The 27,024-nt window shown below is 47.6% G+C and overlaps 2 protein-coding genes across 3 annotated transcripts in view; one reads left to right on the forward strand and one right to left on the reverse strand.

Moving 5' to 3' along the window:
• Positions 1-11,907, forward strand: part of CLUH (CLUH binding protein of NUMT mRNA) — a 74,616-nt gene extending 62,709 nt beyond the window's left edge. For both annotated transcript variants that reach the window (XM_032967643.2, XM_076072651.1), the window contains exons 26-29: positions 885-978; positions 1,117-1,251; positions 1,667-1,740; positions 3,521-11,907. In XM_032967643.2, coding sequence (XP_032823534.2) covers positions 885-978; positions 1,117-1,251; positions 1,667-1,740; positions 3,521-3,788 — 571 coding nt within the window. In that variant the 3' untranslated portion in view covers positions 3,789-11,907. The remainder of the gene's footprint in view (positions 1-884; positions 979-1,116; positions 1,252-1,666; positions 1,741-3,520) is intronic.
• A 1,374-nt stretch (positions 11,908-13,281) lies between these two features.
• The window catches only part of PAFAH1B1 (platelet activating factor acetylhydrolase 1b regulatory subunit 1), a 40,129-nt gene continuing 26,386 nt past the window's right edge, over positions 13,282-27,024 (reverse strand). Inside the window, exon 11 of the mRNA XM_032967640.2 lies at positions 13,282-25,497. Within this exon, the coding sequence (XP_032823531.1) occupies positions 25,424-25,497 (74 nt within the window). The 3' untranslated portion in view covers positions 13,282-25,423. The remainder of the gene's footprint in view (positions 25,498-27,024) is intronic.

Genomic DNA, 27,024 nt, shown 5'->3' on the forward strand with positions numbered 1-27,024 from the left:
TGTTATCATCAACGTCATTCTCGGCGTCCGTGTCATGATCATGACGATCGTCTGTAGTCAATGTCATTCATTATCGTCATTTTGGTTGTACCGTTATCAAGATCGTTTTCATCAACATCGCACCCCCCTCCCCCTTGTCTCATTCCCAGCAATGTCGAAAAACGGGTCCCGAATTTTCTTTTACTGAATCGTTGCCGTTGACGAAGCAGACGCGTTGTTTGATTACATTTTCATTTATATTCACAATGACGAGAATTATTCCGTGTTATACGTCAATAAGTCCATTTAATAGGAGTCCCTCTAACACCAGATGGCGCTCATGGACACTTAAGAGTTACTGTGTCAGTGATTGTGTTGCTCCTTGTGTGTGTGCGTAGGTTATATAGGTCTACGTGCATGTGTGTGTATGTGCAGCAGAGCGACAGTGTAGCGAATAGAGCGGTGTGCTCCGAACCCGCATGCCCGAGTTCGATTCTCGCTCATGGCTAACACCAGTGACTAATATCTGAACTCGTCTTGGGTCTCTCCTAGGTCGACTCAGCCTCAAATGAGTACCTGGTGCGGTGTGTAAAATCATCGCCACTGGGTCAGACAAATGCGGCCGGGCGTGGTGCTGGCCACCCACCCCCTCGTGTGCCGTGCCGGCCTTCATAGGTGCTCGCTAACAGCACTTGCCCCAACAGTCTGTTACAGGCTATACGGGGGGCGGGGGGGTCTTTGTGTTTTCTGTGTGCGTGTGTCTGTGTGCGTGGTGTCTGTGTGCATGTTTTCTGTGTGCGTGTGTCTGTGTGCGTGTTGTCTGTGTGCGTGTTGTCTGTGTGCGTGGTGTCTGTGTGCGTGGTGTCTGTGTGCGCTCATGTTCCGTGCGTGCGTGTGCCCTGCAGCCACCACCTCCTGGCACGCGTCTTCTCAAGCAAGGGAGACTTCCGCTCGGCGCTGCAGCACGAGAAGGAGACGTACACCATCTACAAGGCGCAGGTGCGCGAGCGGGCGGGGAAGCGGGTTTTGCGCGCGTCGCGAGTTTTAAGCGCGGGTGGTTAACCGTTTTGAAATCTGTGCGTCGCACTCGATCGGTACGCGCGTAAGTCCCCCCGGTGTGTGCCTGCCCGCGCGCAGTTCGGGGACGTGCACGAGAAGACCGTGGGCAGCTCCGAGTACCTGAAGCACCTGACCCAGCAGGCGGTGGCTCTGCAGAGAACCATGAACGAGATTTACAAGAACGGGGCCAAGCCCAGCATCGCGCCCCCGCAGGTGAAACCGCTCGGCCTGATCCCGGTGGTCGCCGTTAGGCGACGCCGATGTCGCCACCGTCGCTCGTGCCGCTTAGAGGGCACGTGAAGTGACCAAGGCTCGCTGGCAGCTACGGGGGTGGGGGGGGGTGGTGGTCACAGGATGGAAGCACACGTCCGTGGATTAACCGATTTGAGACTGCTGACGGCGCTTCTACTGACGTACGTGCTCGCGCAGACGGCGCAATAGACCCAAAAATCAAATAACCCGCGAATCTAATCGCAGCCAAAAATCGTGACCCCTGGTTATTAAATTCCACATGGGGGAATCGGGGGTGGGGGGGGGGGTTTGTGAATCATTGCTGGCCGAGTAAGCGTCAATCGCGGGCACCTCGTGCGACGAGTCGGTGACTCTGCTGCGCCCGTTGCTGTTGCAGATCTCGGCGCCGAGCATGCAGAACATCCTGGAGCTGCTCAATGCCGTCAATGGGATCGTACTGCCCACGCTCGGGTGAGCGACTGTACTGCTGCTCCTGCTGACCCCCCTGCCCCCGAGCGGCCGCGTGCAGAACCACTGAAAGCACCGATTGTGGATATTTTGTCAACGCAGCGTTTCGCGAAACGATGACGGTAGCCGGAAGAAAAATCCTGAAAAGCGCGATGCGCGTTGAACTCGCACTTGTTTCGCACCGTACGTCGCCATCCGCGCTAATCGGAGGTGCCGGGGGAAGGACAACAAACAAAACGCACACAAGCAGTTCTAAAGCAATGAGTTTTCAGTCTAGAAAGTTAGTTTTGAATCTCCGACTATGCACCAGAGACCTAATCGTGACTGTCTGTGACGGGGCGAAATTGACGAGTCTCAGTGAAGGCGCAGGCGGGAGGTAATTTAAGTAACTTTATTAGGCGAGCAGTGAGAAAGACCACGCATGGGCACTGGTAACTCACTGATTGGTTGAACCGATAATATTAGCGAGGGGACATTTTGCGCACCTAGTACACCGACATTTAACAACTGAGAGTGGATCAGAGCGTAGTTTGGCCATTTCCACTTGGTTAATGTGTTTGGCTTTGCCAGGGGAAACCGGAGAATGCGAAGACAGCCTGTGCGAAGGGACGTAACAATCAATCGATCGGTCTTTATTTTACGTGCCAATAAAGGTAGGCATCGGCAGTGCTGGATTATCCTAGTAGCAAAGGTAGCTACATATGCTATGGGCCCCGCACTTTCAAGGGCCCCGCGCTAAACGCTTTCAAGCTATCAATTCCGGTTCAGTGATTTTGCACTTGCTCTATTACTATAGTACTTTACTGCCTTCAACTTTTATGAACGACTGGGTGTTTCAGGTTGGCGATTTGTCGTATTATCTGTCTGTATAGCAAATGAAAAAATACAATTTGCTATGCAAGTTAAACATTTGGTGGGTTTTTAAATTTAGGGCCCCCTTTATAACATATCCTACAGGCCCCGCACTAGCTTAATCCGCCACGGGACATCGGTGCATGGGAACGGCACAGGGGGCACACAACAACAGGTGTAATGAAAGATTCCCACCACGCCCTCGGCGGCTAACACAGACTGAGCAAAATAAAATTGCAACCCGCGCGCTAAATGAAGTGCAACACTCAAAGCTCTCCACAGATAGACTCAACAATCCAGTCCTGCACTCCTCTCCTCTCTGATCGCCTCGCAGCGCAAGGCGGCGATACTTGTTGCTCTGCCATCCAAGTACAAAGCAGGCCCAAGCCTGCTTAGCTTCACAGGTCCAACAAAATCGGGCACTCTCAGGATTGTATTTGTACATAAGCAAACCTCTAAAAAAATGTTTTATCTCATACATGAAACTATTTTATTCTAGAGGTGAATTCTGTGGAGTAATGCTGCCGTGATGTATGTTTGTTGAACTTCTTTCGCACCGTACGTAGCCATCCGTGCTAATTGGAGGTGCGGGGGAAGGACAACAAAATAAACACACAAAGCAATTTTAAAGAAATTCGTTTTCAGTGGCTTCCTAATTTCGGAAGGAAGAGCGCGTTCCAGACGGCCACAGAAGCGCAACTGAAAGCGCCCCGCGATGCGGTGACCACCGTCTTTGTTTGATGGCCGGCGGCCAAAAAGCCGCGTCTGTGATGATGACCGGAGTTCACGTGACCGTTCATGCTCCTTGACGAAATGAGCAAGGCATCGCGCGCAGAGAGGGGCCTTGTGCCTCGACACCGTGACGCGCGTGACGTTAACACACCTGCGTTTGTCCTGTGGCTGCGCGCTGTGGGGGGGGGTGGGGTTCCAGGCGGGACGACATCATTAAGCTGAAGGCCGAGGTGCAGCAGCTGGAGGCGATGGTGACCTCGCACAAGCAGGCCTTCTCGGAGAAGGGCTTCGTGATGCCGGAAGGCGAAGTGGCCGAGGGCGGCGACGACGCCGCGGCCGCCGCCACCTCCTCGGCGGAGGCCGCAGCCAACGGAGTGGCGGCCGCCAACGGAGACTCCCATGAGCCCGAGCGGTCGGAGCAAGACGAGGACGTCCAGACGGCAGAGGCATCCGCCGCGAACAGCTAAAAACGCACGTTTTATAATTATTTAAAATAATCCCCCCCCGAAAAAAAATACAAATACCAACGATGTGTATAGCAGAATTTGCGGAGGGCCCAAGTGGTGTGTGTGAGAGAGAGAGATAGTGAAGTGTGCGTGCCCGAGGGCTTTTTCTTTGTTTATTTTTGTTTGTTAGATTAGCAAGCGGCACTTGTTGAAATGCTTTGGCCGAGGCGCCAGCCATTAAATACAATGAAATGATAACGATCGTGTTATATGAAAGAAAAAAAAAGCCTTTAATTTAAAAGATTAAGCAGCAACAAAAACCCGCTGTCATATCTTGCCGATGTTGCTAATTGCTACGAATAATTACTTGGTGATGGAATCCTTATACTTTTGTATGTGCTGGAGCGAATTTAAAAACCTTAATGGCTTTAATTAACATACCTTTATGTATGTATGTATGTTGAACTTCTTTTGCACCGCACATGGCCAACCGTGCTAATCGGAGGTCCGGTGGATGGACAACAAACTAAACCCAGAGCAGTTCTAAAGAAATTAGTTTTCAATGTATCAGCTGCTAGGCAGTGTTAAACATTTTAACTGAATTGCAGGCTTCTGTGAGTGGTGTGGGCTCTTTAAATGTGTCGTCGTTGCTTGAAAAATTCCGGTCTTCGCTAACGGACTTAAAGTCCGGATGCTTGCTTGCTTACTTGGAATAAAAAAGCTTTATCGCAAGTAGAATTTAAAAACTGATATAATAATGTTAAAATCAACTGTTGAGCCCATTGGGTATATACAATTGAATTTACGGCAACACGCAAGGACCGTATCAAGAGTAAAAAAAATCGAAGAGTTGTCGTTACATCACTTACATCGCGCAGAGTTGAACGTTTCGGGGTGGATGTTTGCGATTTAAAATGTTGAAGTCAAAACATTGTATTTTTTGATACAGATCAAATCACCATTTGCAAATATGAAACGATACCAAGAATTAAGCGTCGCGTGAATACTGATGTCAACAATCGAGCACAGTTCGGTTTAGATGCCGTCTCCCCAAGTACGTGATTGCTGAAGCGTTAGTTCTGTCACCGCTGCCACGGATGCCTCCAAGTGCTCGAATGATGGGGGGGGGGGGGGGTGGTGGTGCGCGACTGCTGTTGTGCTCCCTGCGTGGAGCGGGTGTGGGCCGGGTGCGGTTGCGGAGTTTTATTCTTTCGTTAACCCCCCCCCCGCCCCCCCCCCCATGGTGGAACGTGTGACCCCTTGAGCTCGATGTGACGCGTAAAAAAGTTTCCAAACACAACGGCCGTACGTACGTGTAAATGGGTCTTCCCCGCCCGCCTGAACTGCACGCGTTCAAGAAATGTACTCGAACGTAATTCGCTTCGGGGTCAAGGGGCGCGCGTGCGACCTTGAGGATGAAGACAAGCGGTTGAACGTGGACACCTTTTGCCGTAAAATTGCCCAACTCGTTAAGGGGTTATACACCCGCAAACGATTACCCAAATCCGTTGACTTCCAAATGATACTTCTCCACACCCACCAGTGATCACCTTTTCCGTTTGTGTACTGATAATCAGACCCGCGCACAAGTTACCATTCGTATAATCCTGCTGTGTATGTACATTGCACACGCAAAGTCATTCTCCTGTTCACAGGCAAGTACAAGTCAAAAACAGATGGGCCCCATGGGTCACATTTGTTTCCTGGGTCTAAAAAAGAAATCTTATTTATAAAGGAAAGTTCAGGAGCACCTGAATCTCGGGGGGGGTGCCTCCAGAGTGCCGGCGCATCACAATTGACATCTCCGGAAAGAGTGTTGCTTTATGAGGAAGCCCAGCAGGCCTTGTGGAGTGCGGCGAGTGTCGCGAGGAGCCGTTGGGTACAGCGGAGGTGTGTGGAGCGGGGGGTGGGGGTTATCCGTCCGTGCGTGTCAAGTTGTGGGCTGGCCACTAACCCCCCCCCCCGCCCAGGTGTGTAATGTTCTGTCTCACGTGGTGTGGCTGAGCCCGTGCTAATAATGAATAAAGTGGTGTGGGTCACGGCTACACGCGTACTCTGCTTGGGCTTGGCTTCACCGCGAAGGTGGCAGACGCTGCTTAGCATGAGGTCCCCTTTGCCTGCATTCACGTTGCCAGTTTGAAATGCACGTGTACATAATAGGGGGGGGATGCCCCTATTTTGCCCCCCAACCCCTAACGATCGCCACGATGGCTACAAGAGCAGTAATATCTCCCACCGCCTCTTCCCCCCCCCCGGAAATTTGTACGAGTTTTCACGATCAAATGCCCAAGCTGCCGTTTCACAATCGGTTATGTATTTTTTGTCCTGTTTTATTTTTACTGATGAGTTTGCAAATTGTTTCATCTTTACAGTGCTCATCGTCGCGCGAGCACAACTGCAAGCGTCACAGCGTATCGTTTTTTTACGTCATCCTTAAATCGGAACATTTGCTCTCTTTCGCACGCCCACGATTCGGCGCGTGAATCGTGAGCTTTTTGACCAGTGGTTTTCAAAGTGGTGGTCACCCCCACCAGCAGGGTGCCCTCCAGGTGGGTCCTCCAGGTGGGTCCTCCAGGTGGGACCTCCAGGTGGGCCCTCCAGGTGGGCCCTCCAGGTGGGCCCTCCAGGTGGGCCCTCCAGGTGGGCCCTCCAGGTGGGCCCTCCAGGTGGGCCCTCCAGGTGGGCCCTCCAGGTGGGCCCTCCAGGTGGGTCCGCGTTGGCTGTGATGCAAGGCGCAGCTCGAGCCGGTCAATAATGACGGAGTTCATTACCTTTTATTTTTATTTTGGACGTTAATATTTTACTTAATGAAAAAAATGGAACTTGGGATAAACTTACCCTGCTTTTGAACTACCCTAACCCTAAGATATAAATGGCCACCCCAAAAAAAAAACCGCTATAGCTTTGGTTTCTTTTTGTTCCGGTAATATAAATCGCTTTTGTATTACTAGCATTGTCACCAGGGGTGATGGTTGGGTGGGGGGGTCCGGGGGCTGGGATGGTCCGTGGGGAATGTGTGCATCGGCTGAGTGGACCACGGGCCAAAAATCACCGTTGAAGAATACATGTGAACGAGGCGGGGGGGGGGGGGTGCCACGTTGAACGAGGTCGAACGAAAACAGAACATGCCACACGCCTGGTGAGCGACAGCGCTGGTTCCGTTCACACTCGCGAGTTCGGCTCGCCTCGGCCTCCACGTCCCCCCAGGCTGCTTGGGGCGGCTGCTGTTGCTGATATTTCGTCCTCCCTTCTCCCCCCAGTTCGCTTCCAATGTGGGATTTGGCCACCAGGCCCTCCCCGGTACGGCCAGCGGTGAGGCCACGTGTTATATATATCCCCACGTCTATAATCTTCGGTGCGGTGTCAACGCTGCGATGCGACGCGATTTCGCAAATGTCTGTCCACGTATTTTGTTCAGGGTCTCTCTTTCTCCCCCCCCCCCCTCAAGTCTCTGCCGACGTTCACAAAACTGTTCGTTGGCTTCCTGGCACTTCGACTTGCACACTTGCACATCTGCACGCGTAAACGTGCCCACGGTGTGCACGTGCAGCACGCCGGAACCTCGAGGGCTAGTTTTGAACGAGGGCACACTTGGTAACGGGTTATCGGGCTTATTTCTTCAGACACCTGAATGTTATCGCGTCTGTGTTTATGGGGCTGATGGTTTGTGGGTGTTGGCTGTGGCTACTGATGTAATGGGGTGTTGCTTTTTTTCCCTCCACCGTGCGAAAAATTGGGTGAATATTTTTGTTTTTTTAAGGGGGCTGATATTTGGGTATAATGTTGGCGAAGCGGCGCAAGGAATCGGAACGGGGCGTGGGTGGCGGTGCAGAGGTCGATCACGGGGAGGGGGGGGGGGGGTCCCCCCTTCCAGTGAACATGTCCACACACAGGGTGGGTTCTGCTCGACACGGCTAATTGAGAGCACCAGTTTGTCGTCACTGCTGCAGCCAATAGAGAAACTTTTCTACCCATACGGGAAGAGGAGAGGGGAGGGGAGACTTTAATTTCGACTGTGGCGAGGGACACCTTTGTGTGCGTTCGACGGGCTTGGTAGAGGGAGAGAGAGACGCGGGGTTGTGCACGTCTCTCATAGCTTAAAAGCAAAGAAACGTGAGCATTTTTTTTCTGATTTTGCAATGAGATGAGGTTTTGGTGGTGGTGGTGGTAGTGTATTTTTTTGTGCGTGGAATTGGGGTCTTAACGGCAAAGCGGTGTGAGGCCCTGGAGCAGCATTGGAAGCGGTTGAACCACATCCCCAAGGGGAACCGGGGGCGTGGTGGGGCTGGGAGGTGACTGTGGCATCGTAGGTTTCTCGTGTCGCGTCGGGGAACACTTGCAGCTGCTGCGACGCAAGCTGCTCACTCCCGCAAAGCTGTAAATGCTCTCTGATGGGTGCATTGTCCTTGTACTGTTCGCCTTTTGGCGTTCTCTGGTCCGACGCTGGTAGTTGAGACACTAGGCCACAAATGAGGCTCTTTGCTGTCTCTGTTGTATGCCAATCGGTTTCACAGACTGCGAATATTATCAGAGCAATGTTTGTTTGCATGTGCGTGTGGTGGATGCAGACTTGGTTTATTTGTGCTGTTTGAACATCTTGACACCTGTTTTATTGCCAGAAAGGGTAAAACTTATAATTTTTTTCTTACTTTGATACTGGCAAAAAAAGGTCCCATGATACTTGCAGGTTGTGTACGCAACAAAAAAAACTAAATAATTGTGCGGCTTGACTACCCCACCCCTGTTCATTATCACGCCCAGAGGAGTCTGAAAAAATAGTGTGACTGATGTTTTTGCGTGTGATTTTTTTTGTTTGTTTTGTAAATGTCTTTTTATTTTCCCGATGTCTCATCTGATGCTGGGGCCATGCGGTCTGCCCCACGTGGATTTGAAACCCTATCGCCCACAGGGAGGCGCTAAGTAAGCATTTATTGGTCGTGTTTGTCCCTTCAATAAACGAACGGCATGCGTGTCCACGACCACGAGGCCCTATGAGCGCTCCATTATGACCGCAGTGGCACCAAACAGCGAATGCGTATTAGAGGTGTTTCTGGTCGTGCTTCCCCATAATATTCAAACAGTGAGCGCTGGTATCCTCCGAAGAAATCCCAACGAGAATCTGCTTGGACGAGCAATGGGATGTGCGCTCGTCGTGGTCGTGTGAATTCCATGTTCCCATGCCGGGATCGGCGGGTGGGGTGTGGTCAGCCTTGACACCAAGGACAACTCGCGTTCGACTCCGCACAGAGTGGTTCTCATTGTATGAGCCCTGAAGCTGCACCGACACCACGTTTTGCCACACTGAAGTCGGTCCTCGCAACCCCAACCACGTTACGCCTCTCCTGCATTGTGGTTGTTTCCATCTTTCTCAATCACAAGTTGCCATTTACACGCCTGCACGCCTCCTGATGATTGTCCAAACGCGTCCCACTCCACGGCATGTCTTAAGAGAGGGAGGGAGCCCTTGGTTTGAATCGGCGCTCGCTGCACGTTCTGACTGCATTGTTAACGATTTTGTAGTTTGAGCGCAGAGGAGAATTGTGACCATAGCGAAAGGTGATCCGTGGTGGCGGACTGTACTTTCGTGAACTTGGACCCTACACTCGAGCAAAGCCTAGTGGATTCATTTTCTTCACTTTGGCTCCTTTAGGAGAAAATACGATCGGTGGAAATCGCCATCATCATCATCATCCTCCCATGAGATAATCCCAGCTAGGGCCACTTACCTGGGACTGCAGAGCCCCCCCCCCCCTCCCCCCCATGAGCTGTGTCGACCTCCAGGCATCCTATCCCCACAAGCCGTCTCTTCGTCATCATCTTCATCATCTTTTTTAAGGCGTTCGAACGTGATGAAATGCAAAGCTTCCGAGCGCCACCGCACATTGGTAGTGGCTCTACTCTCGTCTGCGTTCTGGGCTGCGCTCTCAAACGTCGGTCAGTCCTCGCTCCCACGTGCGCGCAAGCGGTTCGCGTTTACCAATCATCAGGCGCGTGCGTGCGCGCGCGCTCGCGACGCGTCGGCGGCTTGCAACCCGGATCTAAATTGGGGAGCTGAGCAAGCCCCCCCCCTCCCCCCCCCCCGCATGAGGCGCCGCAGTGTTGACCAAACACGAGGACGGAATGCCCCGTGTCGACAATAAATTGTGCGCGCGCGTGCGCAAAGAAAACCCCGCTGCCAGAATGAGTTGCTGCCTAATCGCGTTGTCCTTGCGAATGAGGATGGGGGGGGGGGGCTAAGGGGGGGGGTGGTTGGGGGGGGGGGGTGAACTTTTGCGACTTTGTCAAGTCCGCGTGTTGTCGACCCGCGGTTCGATCCCCCCCCTCCCCGAGTCGAGTCGCTTTGTGTGCCAGCACCCGCGGCCCAATGAAGGAGTCGATCTTGTGGATTTCTCAAGGACGTCTACTCGGTGTATGTACGCCAGTGGGGTGGGGGAGGGAGCAACCTCTGTACAGATTACAAAAAAAGTAGGCTTATTAAATCGAAAATAAATGTAAAAAAAAAATGCTTAACCAAAAAAAACCACAGCTAAAGAAATGTTCTGAAACTTTACATGCGACTTAGCGGAACCCACGTAGTGAAGGAAATCGTGTGTGTGGTGCGGGCGGGGGAGGGTGTTTAACCCCCCCCACCCCCTGCTTCATAGTGCATGACGTGAATTCAATCTGACATTAAGACATTAATCCGGCGCGGTCACAATCCCCAATCTCCTCGCCGCGGCTGGTAGATTTGGCCAAATCTGGAAGAACGCCACTTTAGCGGGCGTCTATCCAATTGTACGTCAAGTCAAGGAATGGGTTACACAAAGTGGCATGGCCACGTGTCTTCTGATAAACAATGCGTGTGGCAATACATTGTAAATGACGTTTAAAAACAATTACACAGCGCGACGACGTGTGTGTTAGCCTCGGTTTTTGGTTGTCTATAGCATGGGTCAACCATCGCCGGCCTTGGCTTCACCACGCCGAGGCTGGGCAGCGGTGGTTCTCGTGGTGAGCGCGCTGCGCTACTGAACCCGGCGACCCGAGTTCGAATCCCGCTCACGGCCACCACGAGGTGGCGCGATTATCCGAACCGATCATGGGCCTCCCCTAGGTCGACTCGGCCTCAAATGAGTACCCGGCGCGGGGTGTGGAAATGTCGCCCACTGGGGGAGACAAAGGCGGTCGCCCCTCGTGTGCCGTGCCGGCCTTCATAGCTGCTCGCAAACAGCACTTGCCCCAACAGTCTGCTGCAGGCGAAAATACGGGGGGCATCTTTATGTTGGGGCTACAGTTTTGGTGTCTCGCATGGCTCGGCCATCGCCGGATTTTGCTTCGCCACGCCTAAAGGCTGCTGGGCAATGTCGTCAAGCCGGGAGGCATGAGAATGTTGGTCATTAAACAACCATGACCCGGGAGATATGGAACGAGCAAAACGAAGGCTCGCAGCTCGCAGTGCTCGGCAAATATTCATTTGGCATTGAGCCCCCCCAATCATCTGGCCGCTGGTCAGGGCCGGTTGCATGATGCTGCTTTGTAGAGCTCTCTTGCCATTGTAAACTCGATTCGTATAATGTCGATGTTGAATGTTAACATACCCGAGAAACTGTCTGGAGTTTTTGTTCGTTTTAAATGTTAATATTGGGGCGGATGCAGCAGAGGCCCTTGAACCGCCTGTATCCAGCTGAGAGGGGGAAGGGGCGGGGTGGGTCGGGGTGCGACTGTGAGGACACCGTGGAGCCCTGGGGGTTTGTTGTTGTTTGCGATCTGCCAGGGAGAACGTTACGGAGGTAGTTGCTGGCATCAATGGACGAAAATTGGCCACCTCCCGAGGGAAGAAAACGGGGAGTGGGGCTCGTAAAAATAAAAAAAACTCTGATCCTTTGCACGTCTCCCCATCGTTCCACACGAGTCTACTCGGTCGTGCCTCCAAACGGATGAATCTCGCGAGTGCTTTTTTTGGAGAATGACCAAAATATCTGTGACGGTATGGGGGAGGTTTTTTCGGGATGGGAGTTTCTTTTTGTTTGTTGTTGTGGAAGTGTAAATCTTGTCAAGGTGGTCGCTCGGTGGGAAGCGCTGGGAGGAGCCGTGTAACATGCAACACTTACGATTGTACACAGCAGTTTGTGAAATAAACACTGCCGCGATCGTGATGGGACGCACGGTGTGTTATGGTCTGATGTCCGGACTGCGGTACGTGTTGTGCATGTTGTCAACATAGATATTATGCATTTTTTTTCCTCCCACCCCTCCAATTATTTGAAAAGTGTGTGTTTTAGATGTTTTAAAAAAGAGGTTACATGGTCCAATCCCCAGTGGCTGTAACCAAATAATAGTAATTTCAACTTGTAATGCCCACAATATTCGCTCGCTCGTAGACGGAACGCCTCCGGGTCCAATTAACCTAAGACAAGCAGGGAAGCAGCCACGCGGTTAGCCAGTGCCAACAATTGCCCAAGCTCTGCGATCTGCGATATATTAAGGTCTTGACAGCCAATCGATGAGTGCTTACATGTGGAAGGAAACCTGAACATCCAGAGAAACCCCACGCGTGCGAAGGGCAAACACGATCCCATAAAAGACTGGAACAGGAGCTGTCCACATTTTTCTGTGCTGCCTTCTCGCGAGTCGGATTGTGGTGCCTCGTCACCCACGGGGATTCATCATCAATGTGTTTTGGGGGGTTGGGGGGGATTAGATCGCGTAACTATAAAAATGCTTCGTTAACCCGCCACTGCCAATTAGTAAGGTTTGTCACGTACACAAAACGTGCCAATTAGTGACTACTTCAGCCCACCGGTGTGTTGGAGCGTAAATCAACATTTACAATTTGAGTATCGTGATGTTTCGCTGGTAATTACATCCAGCATCTTCGGGCGATTTGCCAGAATAGTGAATTAGTAACTAATTGGCGTTTTGTTTACGTGACAAATCCCTTACTAATTGGCTGTGTCGGGTGGTGGAGGGTTACGACACATTTATACTCACGCGATCTAACCCAAAAAAACTTTATTATGAATATTTGTCGCGAAAGCCTGGCACGTGTTAAACTCACTTGCTACGTGCAAGCCAAAAAGGCCCCAATGAAGAAGCGAGGCAAAACGGCGTGCTCACGATAAATGGAGATGATAATGCCACCAAGAGCAAGCTACGATCAGATCTCCGCGGACGTACCCTTTCCGTCACGGAACTAGACCAGGTACAGTGCAATGTAATATCTGGCACAGCCGCGGGATATGAAACACGATTTCGTCGGTATTTCTAAAACACTGTGGACCTTGCGCTTGACAGTGGCGACGGCATCGTTCCTCTTCCTGGCTTCGACCACCTTAAGTGTTGATTATATTGAACTCGGCCCAATGAAAAGATAAGTCACGACCTGACCAGGATTTGAAATTGCCCCAATACATTTGTGAGCATTTTTACATCGGGCTGTATAGTTATTTAGCACTGCAGCCAATCAACATTTCAACCATCGACGAATGCACTGCAACAAAAAAAAACTTTAAAAATGCAACTAGGAAGAACAATGTATGGGTTTAAAGACATTTTTATTTTAAAAATTAAAATTTATACAGTCACAGATAAGGAACAAAACATTTGATTCAACCTTGTTAAGCGTCCTGCATACACTGTGGCCCAACCCTACTCGCTCAAGAGTCGCGTGCAGCCCCGCTTTGATGATTTCAATCTCTGCCTCGGGAGGCATTCCTCTTCTCAAACGCCACAGGCCCAATACAGGACGCACACAGCATGTCAAGCTGTACTGCAGACAACAGTAAAGAGCAAACTTTTGACGTCAAAACGTTTTTACTACTCGATGACTATACCGTTGCATTGTTTTAAATGTACTTATTTAAAGTTTACATTTTATTCACTGGGGGGGGGGGGGGTAAATCCAAGCATTTTATGTAAGGCATTTGCAGCCAATCACAGACAGCCACTATTAAATGCTTTGTTTAAACGGTCCTGAATGCTAAAGAGTTGCAGCATGAATAGTGGGTGTTACGAAGACGACGATATCAACCTGTTACAATACCGCTATGCGACTGCCTGCGTGGCCATTTAATTTCGATACAAGGGATGATCTGCAACGGAAAGCAATGTCGAACCTCAGGATATTCAAAAGCAACGAGAGGGATTGCATGAGCATTAGCGGAACCTCGAGAGGGCAGAGGGGAGACCCAACGGTGACAGGGTGACCTACAGTGAGGGAAAAAAGTATTTGATCCCCTGCTGATTTTGTACGTTTGCCCACTGACAAATAAATGATCAGTCTATAATTTTAATGGTAGGTTTATTTGAACAGTGAGAGACAGAATAACAAGAAAATCCAGCAGAACGCATGTCAAAAATGTTATAAATTGATTTGCATTTTAATGAGGGAAATAAGTATTTGACCTCAATCAGAAAGATTTCTGGCTCCCAGGTGTTTTTTATACAGGTAATGAGCTGAGATTAGGAGCACACTCTTAAAGGGAGTGCTCCTAATCTCAGCTTGTTACCTGTAGAAAAGACACCTGTCCACACAAGCAATCAATCAAATTCCAAACTCTCCACCATGGCCAAGACCAAAGAGCTCTCCAAGGATGTCAGGGTCAAGATTGTAGACCTACACAAGGCTGGAATGGGCTACAAGACCATTGCCAAGCAGCTTGGTGAGAAGGTGACAACAGTTGGTGCGATTATTCGCAAATGGAAGAAACATAAAAAGAACTGTCAATCTCCCTCGACCTGGGGCTCCATGCAAGATCTCATCTCGTGGAGTTGCAATGATCATGAGAACGGTGAGGAATCAGCCCAGAACTACACGGGAGGATCTTGTCAATGATCTCAAGGCAGCTGGGACCATAGTCACCAAGAAAACAATTGGTAACACGCTACACCGTGAACTGAAATCCTGCAGCGCCCGCAAGGTCCCCCTGCTCAAGAAAGCACATATACATGCCCGTCTGAAGTTTGCCAATTAACATCTGAATGATTCAGAGGACAACTGGGTGAAAGTGTTGTGGTCAGATGAGATCAAAATGGAGCTCTTTGGCATCAACTCAACGTGTTTGGAGGAGGAATGCTGCCTATGACCCCAAGAACACCATCCCCACCGTCAAACATGGAGGTGGAAACATTATGCTTTTGGGGTGTTTTTCTGCTAAGAGGACAGGACAACTTCACCACATCAAAGGGACGATGGACGGGGCCATGTACTGTCAAATCTTGAGTGAGAATCTCCTTCCCTCAGCCAGGGCATTGAAAATGGGTCGTGGATGGGTATTCCAGCATGACAATGACCCAAAACACACGGCCAAGGCAACAAAGGAGTGGCTCAAGAAGAAGCACATTAAGGTCCTGGAGTGGCCTAGCCAGTCTCCAGACCTTAATCCCATAGAAAATCTGTGGAGGGAGCTGAAGGTTCGAGTTGCCAAACGTCAGCCTCGAAACCTTAATGACTTGGAGAAGATCTGCAAAGAGGAGTGGGACAAAATCCCTCCTGCGATGTGTGCAAACCTGGTGGCCAGCTACAAGAAACGTCTGACCTCTGTAATTGTCAACAAGGGTTTTGCCACCAAGTACTAAGTCATGTTTTGCAGAGGGGTCAAATACTCATTTCCCTCGTTAAAATGCAAATTAATTCATAACATTTTTGACATGCGTTTTTCTGGATTTTGTTGTTATTCTGTCTCTCACTGTTCAAATAAACCTACCATTAAAATTATAGACTGATCATTTCTTTGTCAGTGGGCAAACTTACAAAATCAGCAGGGGATCAAATACTTTTTTCCCTCACTGTACGTACTTGCTTGAAACCCACCCACACAACGTTGGGGTGGTCAATTTGTTTACTTTATACCAGTGCCTAGCCTACCCTTTACTGTAGCCTTGCACCCCTTTGGTTCTCAAACGTAAACAAATGTATACAGTAATGTTAATATAGAGTTTGACGAAACAAAGTAGTAACGTATGTGCCCGTGCTTAATGTGTTTTCGATGATTTGCCTTTAACAAAAATCTGGCCGCGTCTCGCACGCACAGAAAGGGCATCTCGCACCCCGCCATGGGTTGCGTGCACCCCAGGTGGAGAACCACTCGCTGCCTTTATACCGTTTTGACAGCTGGGGCTTACAGATTATAACTGCATGGTATGGGACAGCGATACAGATGACAAATTGTCACGTTTTCAAATGGAATTTGTTTTAGTTAAAAAGGTGTGAAAATGCAGCTACCAAATTTACCGCACATGCACATCAACCAAGCAACCTCAGCTCCCATCATTAATCAGTTACTGAAAACTTCATAGAATGCTCTTTACTGCAAGGATGCAAAACCTGTACAAGGGACCCAATAAAAACACACAAAACTGTCTATTGTGTAGTGTAATTGTTTCTTTTAAGAAGTACTAAAGGCTTGTTATGCCTCCACAGGGTGGCATGAGGTTAAACAAATTTTAAGATGGAGGGAATAACCGAGATGAGAATAAAAAGAAACATGAGCAATGATGAACGTTTCATTTAAGTTTCCCAGCTGAGTCATTTCAAGTAATTTTAACCAAGAAAGACCCAGTGACGGTACTCGCGAAATGCCGATGCATTTGTGAGTCTAAATGCTTTGTCGTTAGATATCCGCGTGTTGGATTGGAGTAAATAATTTAGCGTTACTATCAGTCGTGTTGAGACGTTTCAAGTCGCCTTCAAAACATTCCTGTCCAGATAAGACGGATATCCCAGAGGCAAGCGCATTAAATGTACTTTAGTTAATTGAAAACTGGCCCATACAGGTGTTGTACGTATAATGACATCATACTAACACAATCTATCCCAAAATAAACTAATTCTGAATCATATTGGTTGCAAATGCCTACATATTATACAAAACAATGTTCGCTTCTCATTCTTTCTGGTTATATATAGAACAATACACCAACCACACTATGCCATGTTTTGATTGGCTACATAGATGTTACCCCCACCAAAAGCTGTCCACAATAGCCATTTTCATGAACTAGTCTCTAACTTTTGAATAAGTTGAAGGCAAAGTGTGAACAAGATCATGGGACCTCCTTTGCCAGTACCAAAATGAGAATAGGTTTTCCCATTTTTTTCTGGCAACAAAACAGGTGAGGTGTTAGAATGTTAAAACACCAAACTGAAAACTCATACAAGAAATCATGTCTGCATTAACCACAATACTTGTGGTCAGAATGCAAACAAAAAAAACACTGATAATATATGCATGGACATTGACGCCAAAGGCGTCCTCTGGTCTAACACCGTTTTGAGACGAGGCTCAAAAGAAAGCTGTCTCTGGTGTGGACCAATCAGTTTCAAAGACAATGCATATACTATCAGTGTTTTTTTTGTTTGCATTCTGACCACAAGTATTGTGGTTAATGCAGACATGATTCCTTGTAAAAGGTTTCAGTTTGGTGTTTTAACATCTTAACACCTGTTTTGTTACCAGAAAAAAGGGGAGAACGTATGTGAACAAGATGTTCTCGTGTGTTGGGCAGTTCTAACCATACACGTCACCATTCCCGAAGCACAAAGTCAAATAGGTGCCGGTGACAATGAATTATCCTTAAGTGCAGGAATCCACGTACAAGTTAAAATGATAGCTGTGGCGGCAGTGGCTTACAGAGCTATCCACAACAGATCAATCTCTCTGCTCATAGTAGCAATGCAGCAAAACTAATCCTAACAGCAGATCTGAACCAGTCGTTGAATTCCACATTCCTATGGCATAGTCTCTCCATAGGAATGTCGATTTCACACAAAGTGGTACTCGCCTCTTATGGTGGCTCACTTTCGAACTAATTAAGTGGTACTCCCAGAGAATACTTAGTTGTGGCGGACACACATTTAGGCCACAATTAGTGGGAGCCAATGCTATATCAAATGATAGCATGCATGGAGATTTAATGATCAGCTGCTACAATTAAAGATGTGGCTGGGAAAAAGTAACAAGTGCACTTTTCTTTGTCCAGATGCACAAGTTGACAGATGGCTTCATCTGTGCTCCACCCAGGCCTTATGATTCCTGCTGTGACTTCACCTTCTCACAGTAGCCACTCACCGTCATTCATATGCAAGATCTGTCATTAAATACATCTGCCGAGTGGTACACAAAGTAGAAGTGTAAAAAAAACAAGTTTGGGTTTAGTTAAAGTTCTACAAACTCAACTTAAGGGTTAATCTTTAAAAAGTATTTGAAATCCTGGTACAGGTGGGGGAGACGAACCTGTGATTATTTTTTTGTACCCAAAACTTAAGACGCTACAAATTTGGTTGAGGGTTTTTCAGCAGCTTAACATTTTAACAGCAAAGTACTACAGTGGGTCCCGCTATAAAGGTAAAAAAATAAATGTGGCTGTGGCGCATGTGCTAGCGCGACCCTGTGGAGGCATGGGTGATGGCACGCTAGTGTACAACTTGTGAATGGTTTACAACGCAACTACGTACAGGCCCTACCAGGCACTTTCAGGGCTAGAAAGCAACCCTGCCTCGAGGCCGTTGCACTCAACAAACCCGCACCGTGTTGCAGCGTACCGAGCAAATGTGTACTTTTTCTGGACCAATTTGGGGTACTGAAATAGCCCTAACTATGCAAAGGCAGAACACGACGACCAATAGAATAATTTGACTTGGCGCAGTTGTTCCTAACGTGTCGGCCACGATGGACCGCTGGTGCTGTGATACCGAGCGAAGCAGTCCACGGGAAAAGAAGCCACGTTGTGTTTTTTTTTATTCCAATGGTCCACAAACAAAAAGTGGAGCATTGACAGTGGGTCCACAGGCCTAGACGGCTTGGGAACCACTGACACCTGTGAGATAGGTTTTTTTTTCATAATTTCGTATTTAAACCTTGGACTGAATTTTTATTTGTCATGTCATTCCTAATTCAATTCTGATTTTTAAATCAAAATCATAACATGTGCTGTAATAAAGATAAATAACAGCTATCAATGTTTGTATTAAAGTACTTTTCAAATACATGTGCTCAATTGGCAAACACGTTGCATTTGTACCAACAGAGCCAGCTGCTCGAGTAAAACGTATAACAGGCCAGATTTGGAAGTGACAGCTTTTGTGCTACAAATGAGGTGGCTTGACAAAGGTTAGATTAGGATATGGAGCATTTCAAATACCACCTTCCTCCCAAGCAGTACATCACACGTAGGCAATCAGAAAATAAAGTCACCTACCAATAACATAAAAGGATGTTTAAGACGGTACACTCAAAAAATGTACACATCACATCAGTACTACTGGAGATGAATTGCTGGGTTGTGATCAGATGTGTATCGAATATAAATGTTCTCATCATATTCTTGGTTCTTTCGGTAAAGTCACGTTGAAGGGAAACAAAATATATATTTTATTGTTTCCCTTCAACGTGACTTTTTATTGTTTCCCTTCAACGTGACTTTACCGAAAGAACCAAGAATATGAATCACTGCAGTCACGAAAGCTTTAAATCAAAATTTAATTGTTCTCATCATGCCAAACCCTTTGTGATCTCCATCCTCTTCCCCCATCTGTCTCCACGTTGCATGTACAACAGGGCACTTGGTTTCCCGCTTTGAGCGAGTTAAGGAGGCATGGTTGCTCAGTTGAGAGCCAGCGTTGCTCAGTTGAGCAACCTGCATCTTGGCCGCCAGTCGGTTTCACGTCCCCGCGATAATGGATAACGATCGTAAAGAGAGAGAAATGTATCGCACAAACATCTCTGAAGATCGTGACACGACAATGCTAACCATTACAACTTCAGAATCACACATTGGGTCCAGTGTTCCACATCATCAATGTCGGCCAGAACCACAGGACGTTGCCAAATGTATTGACGGCAACCAAATTGGCTCGAAACTGCACCAATGTCCGACAGGGGAAATGGCGATCACGATAACGTCTCGGGCGGACTGTTAGTGGCCACGGAAGGATGTCAGATGATGTTAAACTTGAACCGTTCAAGAACTAGGGTAAATCTCCCGTGCCTATCTCACGATTTACCAGATCGGCATGTTCTATGTAAATCACACTGAGGCATAGACACGACTGACCCATTGTAACTGTTGACCTCTCCATGTGCAAGAATGTATTAAATTACGAACCAAACCAGACCATTTCCTCCATGCTATCTATATAGCTCATCATACGTCAGGTGATGCAGCCTCGGCTGCGGCTCTGAAATGACTCGACCGAGGACGGTGTGTGCATTAGCATTGAGGTACCTCGAGTAATGTTCACAGGTCGATGAGGATATTCACACTGCAGTTTAAGCCACCTGGGTATTTATTTCTGGGTTGCCTACATTACATTTAGGACGCTGAAATTTTTGAAATGGGAAGAATTATTTGAGTCACCCCTTTTTTTCATGTACACACAAAAGCATATATATGGAGGCAACTTGACTTGTATAAATTTTGGTTTGTTACATTTAGTTTTAAACATTCAAATATTTCAAACCTAGAGCAAAATGTTAATTTAGGAGTTGGCAAGGGTAAGCATATTCGCCGTTGCAGATTTTTTTAAGCATGCAGCCACCTATAGTTAGAAAGCCAACCAGTGCATAAAATGGTTTGGAATTGACAATGAGCCAGCGAGCAACTGTGACCGACAAACAAGCTAAATGTTTTAAAACACTTCTACACTAAACCATATACCAAGGTAAGTTAGTTGGGCCGACTTCAGCTGGCAAATAAAGTTATGGAATATAAATTGTGACAAAACTGTGAAAGTAATGCACAACAGCGGTTCAGCATACACCACCACAGTAATTCGATTCTTTTTTAATGTAGAATATTCTTTTCACTTCTCTACCTTGAGGAATAAGCCATGATGGACATTAGATGCCACACTGTCATATAATTATGTTGCAGGTGCACTATGGGTACACGAGAAGCGATATTGGACTTGTTTCCACTCCCCCAGGCCACAGCCCCCCCCCCCCCCCCAAAAAAGTAAGCCAGTGCTTGACTCACAGCCCCAGTTTCAGTCTCCCAAATTGTCACAATGTGAAGAAACACAGAAAATGTTTTAGCAACCCGTAGGCATCACCAAGCAGAAGGGCCTACCAAAGACAGCACCACGCGCCAGTTTCCTCGTAGCCACAGACACGACTTTTACTCACGAGCACTAACCTTTCCAACACCTCAAGGCCACTGCCAGCTATGCCCGCATGGGCAACACTTTACGCGGTACACCGGCCAAAGGGGAGCGGGGGGGGGGGAGCAGCAACAGCGCTGCAAAAGCGAGTAAAAGCATCGGCGTAGGGGAATTCTGGAGTCCTTTATTATTTAACGATACATTGGTTTTGAGAAAGATGGGAATTGGCGTACGATTAAACAGCATCCCTCGCTTTCCAACAAGCGTCGTCTTGAACCAGGGATGCATTTCGGTTCTCATTAGCGCATCAGATTTTTTTTACTTTACAACGCACATTAATTTTTGTTAAATTTGTACACACGAAAAAACAATGTAAGGCATATTAACCTCCACCCCCCCCCGCACACCTTCTCTCCCCCTCCTTCGTTAATGCACTGCACGATAACATTAATAACGTGCGCACATGGCCGACTTTGACAAAACCAGGCCAATAAATTATAACCAAAGTTATCAAGTTGGATTTATCGAGACTCACTCGGACCGTTGTGCACAGCAGAGCAGAAGCTTGCTCAACGTTATTAATCACAACAATAGTTGAAACTTCCCCGTAGCTTTTAATTTGCAATTCGATGTAGTACAGACGCAAAGAAAACACAACGGAGAGAGAAAAAAAAAACTTCATTTGCTACCCTTATCGTGGAGGTTTCATGTGCCATTTTAATACCAGCTCACCTATATTCACCTACAGTAAAGCCCTAAAAAGCAAGACAAAAACACATACAGGTACATAATATTCTTTTTTTTTTTACACGTGTCAACAACTTTAAAGGCTTACAATTCAATGCGTGTGGGTATATACAAAGCACTGTATGGACTGCTCTGCGAACGACGATACGGACTCGTGTGCGCATGTGCGTGTGCCCGCAAACACACGTCCACTAACCGCGCACCGGGGCCCGGCGCGCGCACCTCACGCTCGCGCGAACGACACTGACACTGGGGTGGTGGTGGCGGCACCTGCGTGCAGGACGCGAGCGCAGGCAGGCCGGTGTGCGTCACGAGTCAATCAAAACGCACGGTCGCGCTCTCTCGTGAAACCCCGCCGCGGCCAGCCAGTGGCAGGCACGGCTTCCAGCAACGCGCCGCGTATTAGCCTTTTGAAAATTCGAACGGGAGGGGGGGGGAAAACAAACATAAGATATAGTGCAATGCCTCAGCAGCGCCGCCCATTGCAGCGAAGGGACCGTTTGCCAATGGTTTAATATTCGCTATCCTGTGGTGAAACATCAAAACCCTCTACACGTAGAGTTATTAAAGGTTTTTTTTTTAATCTTTAAACATGCAATGTCATTTTTAACCAAACCCTTTTAAGCACTTGATCGTTACACAACCGCAAGCTGCACTTAGAGAGGTTTGTACTACCGTCCAAAACTCCTGCACAAGTAACGGCTTTTCAAAAGGCTAATATGCACGTTAATTGTTAAAACGTTGAACCGGGGAAGCAATGGAAATGTTTCTGCAACGTATGGGATCAGAGGCATCAAATGCAAACTTTGGTCAGTAGACCCCTTGTTACAACACACCTGGGAGGTGGCTCAACTTTACCTGGCCGAGAATAATTTGCCGAAGAAAGAAAAAAAAACCACTCGAGACGCTTCTATGCTCGCACAATGCAGCAATACGTGTGAACGGCGAGAGTGCAAACTTAAAACGAGCTTACACACTGAGGTAAGGTGCGAGCTATCCACACGTACGTGCAAATGGGAGGGAGGGGGGAGAAAACCTGAGAACATGTCTCGTCACGTGCAGCAACTTGTTTTTCCAGGTGACAGTGAGTTGCCCCCCACACCCCCCCCCCCCCCCCCCTACACAGAGCCGTTGGTATCCATGCACAAAAGCCCATAATGCCCGTCGACGACACAAGCCTGCGACGTGCGTGAGAAAACAATGTTTCGCCGCTTCCCAGATGGAACGGTTCAAAGCGGATGTCGCGCACGAACCGCGGGCCGAAGAAGCGCACCGCCGCTGTACCGCGACACGCACGCCAACGGGGAAGTCGGCTCGGCCAGGCAACTTCACAATACAGCACGCGCGCATTACGCTACGTCACGTTACATCATTTAAACGCAAGGCAAAAACCTGGCCAAGTGTTTTAGATTCTAATATAAATATACACTCAAGTTTAGCAGCCAATTATAGTTGTTTTGAGTCCAGGTTCAAATTGATGCTACACCGGAATTTAACGTTTGTAAAACTTCTATCTTCTGTGACTTTTTTCGTGACCCCTCCCCGCCCCCCCCACATCCAGAACTATACAACTTGTAAATGAAACCGCACGTAAGTTCGTTCAAATAGTTTGGAGAGAAAAAAATGTACAGTAACAAAGTTAAATGCACAGGTTTCACCTTTCTGCAAGTATCCAGACACAAAGGATGCTAGTGTATATGTTGTCCTGTACGGCTCTTAAACGAGTCACAAAAAAGCACGTGGATTTAACGATCGCACAAGCCCTGCTCCGAAAGCTGCAACTGTGCACTTCATGCACGTATATGCGCGCACAACTGCCCCAAAGCCTAGCCGCTTCACACATCCTGCCGCTGTATCCCCCAGTCCGAAATGTCCGTGGTGGTCAGTGCAAGCCCTGTGCTAGAAGGCAAAGGGATTATTTTGCACATACTTGCCATGACCTTGAAAACACCGCACACAATTTGCAGAGCTTTTTTTGGTTTGTTACCGTAGGAAGTCCGTGAAGACATCATAAAACTCGACTCTACTTCAAGGCTACATATTTCGCCCCAAATGAGATGTAGGCAATAGCTTTAGTTGTGAGATGATTCCAAACAAAGCCTATTATGTTTAACGGAGAGATGGGTCCGGCAAAAAACATAGCATGTCCAAAAAGTGACCGGTGGATATGCGCCATACATTTTTGTGGTATTTTCACACAGCTTGGCACAAGTTTGGCAAAAAAACCACACCAAGCCAGATGTGGCATAGGAGATTTCATAAAACCTAGCTCTCCACTCACGGGCATGTGATTGCCCCGTGAGCGGATCTCAAAATCACTGCAGGGGCATTGCTGGGGCCACAAACGGGCAACCACGCTTGGGAAGAAACTTATGCTCATCATTAGAACCAACATCTTTTATTAAAAATTTGCGTGTGTTTTGCTGTTGAGAAGTACAAACCAAATAACGCTCCCACCTTTACCAGACTAAAAGCGGCAAACCCACATTTCAGAAAACAGCCCCTCATTCACAGCCACTTCCCAAAACATTTGCCTTTACCATATCTTTGTCGGTGACCACCGTACGAACAATCCAGTACTGCGTGTCGCTAAAGCTGGTGAATTGTGTTGGTTTGTACTATTACACCACTGCCAAGAAACACAGTCTCACTTTCTACCATTCAAAAGACCTGCAATGAAGCAAATTACATATACCTTTCACCATAATTTGTCTCAGTCAAATACGTTTTACATAAAGGTGACAGATGTCACGCTGTTATGATAGAATAATTTCCCAAAAAGGGGTGAACAGACTGGGGGGGGCCCTCTGGAGGCTGGGAAGCTGCGGTCAGCTCTTGCGGACAGACCGTACGACAGGTGGCAACTACGTAACGCATGCGTGAAGAGTCCAGGGTTGGGTCCAAACGATAGGGGCACGGTGCCACGGAGATCTCTCAAAACACCATGCAAGGCAAGTGGCAGCCGCGATAATCTGTCAACCATGTACAAGCCGCTCATAGCCAGCCGTGTTCCACCCGGCGCTGTTCACTGCTTTAAACCAAATGGATTATTGAACCAAAATGGAAATAAACAAATAAATAACAAATTACAATTTATGCCATGCACAAAATATGTCTGTACATAAAAAAATGACAACAAAAATTCCTTGATGTAAATAAAAATGTCTAGTTATAGGCCAGGGTTGGTTACTATTTGCAATAGTGGGGATAATAATGCACTCTACATAACGATGATGCATATTGACTACATATTCACACAACACAGCGATGGCAGCTTCAGTTTAATTATCACCCAACGGTAGTTGGATGGACAGCGGAGGTGACAGACAGCAGACAAAGGCCACGCCATCTGCAGGCGTCAAAACACCTTCCCGTGCAGGCGGGAGGGTGGGACGACGCGTAAATGCAAGGACCTCAAAACAGCTGACCGACGCCCCCCCCCCCCTCCGTCTAAGCGCTAGCTTCAGAATTCACAAGAATGACAAACCGCGTCATATATATACGTCATATACACGTACATATCGATATACATGTCTGCTAAAAGTTAAGCTACCATGCAAAAAAAAATAAAACAAAAGAGAAATGAAAATACACAGCACGTATTCCCGGGAAACGCATTTTTAATTTGGATTATTTTTTTATACTTTATTTTTCACTGTTATTTTATTTTATCTTGAACTTACGACTGAATAATTTACGTAAAAACATAATTTTTTTCCTCTTTATTAAATGTGTACGAGGGGACTGTAGAAGCGAATGCAGCGGCGGGAAAGGGTGGGAGTGGGGCAGGGATTTCGGGGACCTTGAGGGGTCACGGAGGGTCGCTGAGGACTCAGCGACACTCCCACACCTTGACCGATTGGTCCACACTCCCCGTGATGACATACGGAGCCGTCTTGTGGAAATCTGGACAAAGGCAAAACAATAGAAATATGTGAAGAGGTCATCACGGTTGAAGTTGCTGTCACCACACATCCCCATTCTCTCGTCCTCGCCTTCTGCTAATCAACTATTCCACCACGAATGTACAAAATTATTCTGTGCCGTCATGGTGAAGTATCGGTAAAAGACAACGATAAGCAACCCTGCAGCACATTTAACAGACCATACGCCGCTGATTAATCTCAGAAAATCTACATCAATTCAGTGTTTGCCTGCTTGAACTGCTGCTGGAAAACAATGGTTCAGAAGGCTTCTTTGGTAAAAAGACAAACACTACGTGGTTTTAAATTGGTGAAATTGGTGTTTATCCACGTATTGTTTTGCTTCACGGTAAACACTTAACCAAGGTCTGCTTTCATCTCATCCCAACTATTTGGCTTTCAAGTTTCCCAAGTCGGGAAAATCTGGTGTCACTCCATAACCCATCCTGTCACCTGCCCTCCATCCTCTACACACATCCCATCCAACACACCTCATATTCCTACGAATGCAAAATTCATTTTAAAAGAAAAAATAATACACAACATATCTTTATCAGCTATAGTGCGCTAAAACAGACACGAGTGTGTATTAAAGATTTTGTTCATCATGCCGGCGCACAATTTCATAAATAATTTGGCCTTGTTTATCCGTTTGCAAAAACGTTAGTTGCCCTCCCTCACCCCATTGTCTAACGCACTCGCTTTACTTGTACTATTACTACAGTGAGGGAAAAAAGTATTTGATCCCCTGCTGATTTTGTACGTTTGCCCACTGACAAAGAAATGATCAGTCTATAATTTTAATGGTAGGTTTATTTGAACAGTGAGAGACAGAATAACAAAAATCCAGAAAAACGCTGGTCAAAAATGTTATAAATTGATTTGCATTTTAATGAGGAAAATAAGTATTTGACCCCCTCTCAATCAGAAAGATTTCTGGCTCCCAGGTGTCTTTTATATAAGCAACGAGCTGAGATTAGGAGCACACTCTTAAAGGGAGTGCTCCTAATCTCAGCTTGTTACCTGTATAAAAGACACCTGTTCACAGAAGCAGTCAATCAGATTCCAAACTCTCCAAGGATGTCAGGGACAAGATTGTAGACCTACATAAGGCTGGAATGGGCTACAAGACCATTGCCAAGCAGCTTGGTGAGAAGGTGACAACAGTTGGTGCGATTATTCGCAAATGGAAGAAACACAAAAGAACTGTCAATCTCCCTCAGCCTGGGGTTCCATGCAAGATCTCACCTCGTGGAGTTGCAATGATCATGAGAACGGTGAGGAATCAGCTCAGAACTACACGGGAGGATCTTGTCAATGATCTCAAGGCAGCTGGGACCATATTCACCAAGAAAACAATTGGTAACACACTACGCCGTAAAGGACTGAAATCCTGCAGCGCCCGCAAGGTCCCCCTGCTCAAGAAAGCACATATACATGTCCGTCTGAAGTTTGCCAATGAACATCTGAATGATTCAGAGGACAACTGGGTGAAAGTGTTGTGGTCAGA

The sequence above is a fragment of the Petromyzon marinus genome, chromosome 38, assembly GCF_048934315.1.
Source record: "Petromyzon marinus isolate PM22_M1 ecotype Great Lakes invasive population chromosome 38, UKy_Petmar_22M1.pri1.0, whole genome shotgun sequence".
Lineage (NCBI taxonomy): Eukaryota > Metazoa > Chordata > Hyperoartia > Petromyzontiformes > Petromyzontidae > Petromyzon > Petromyzon marinus.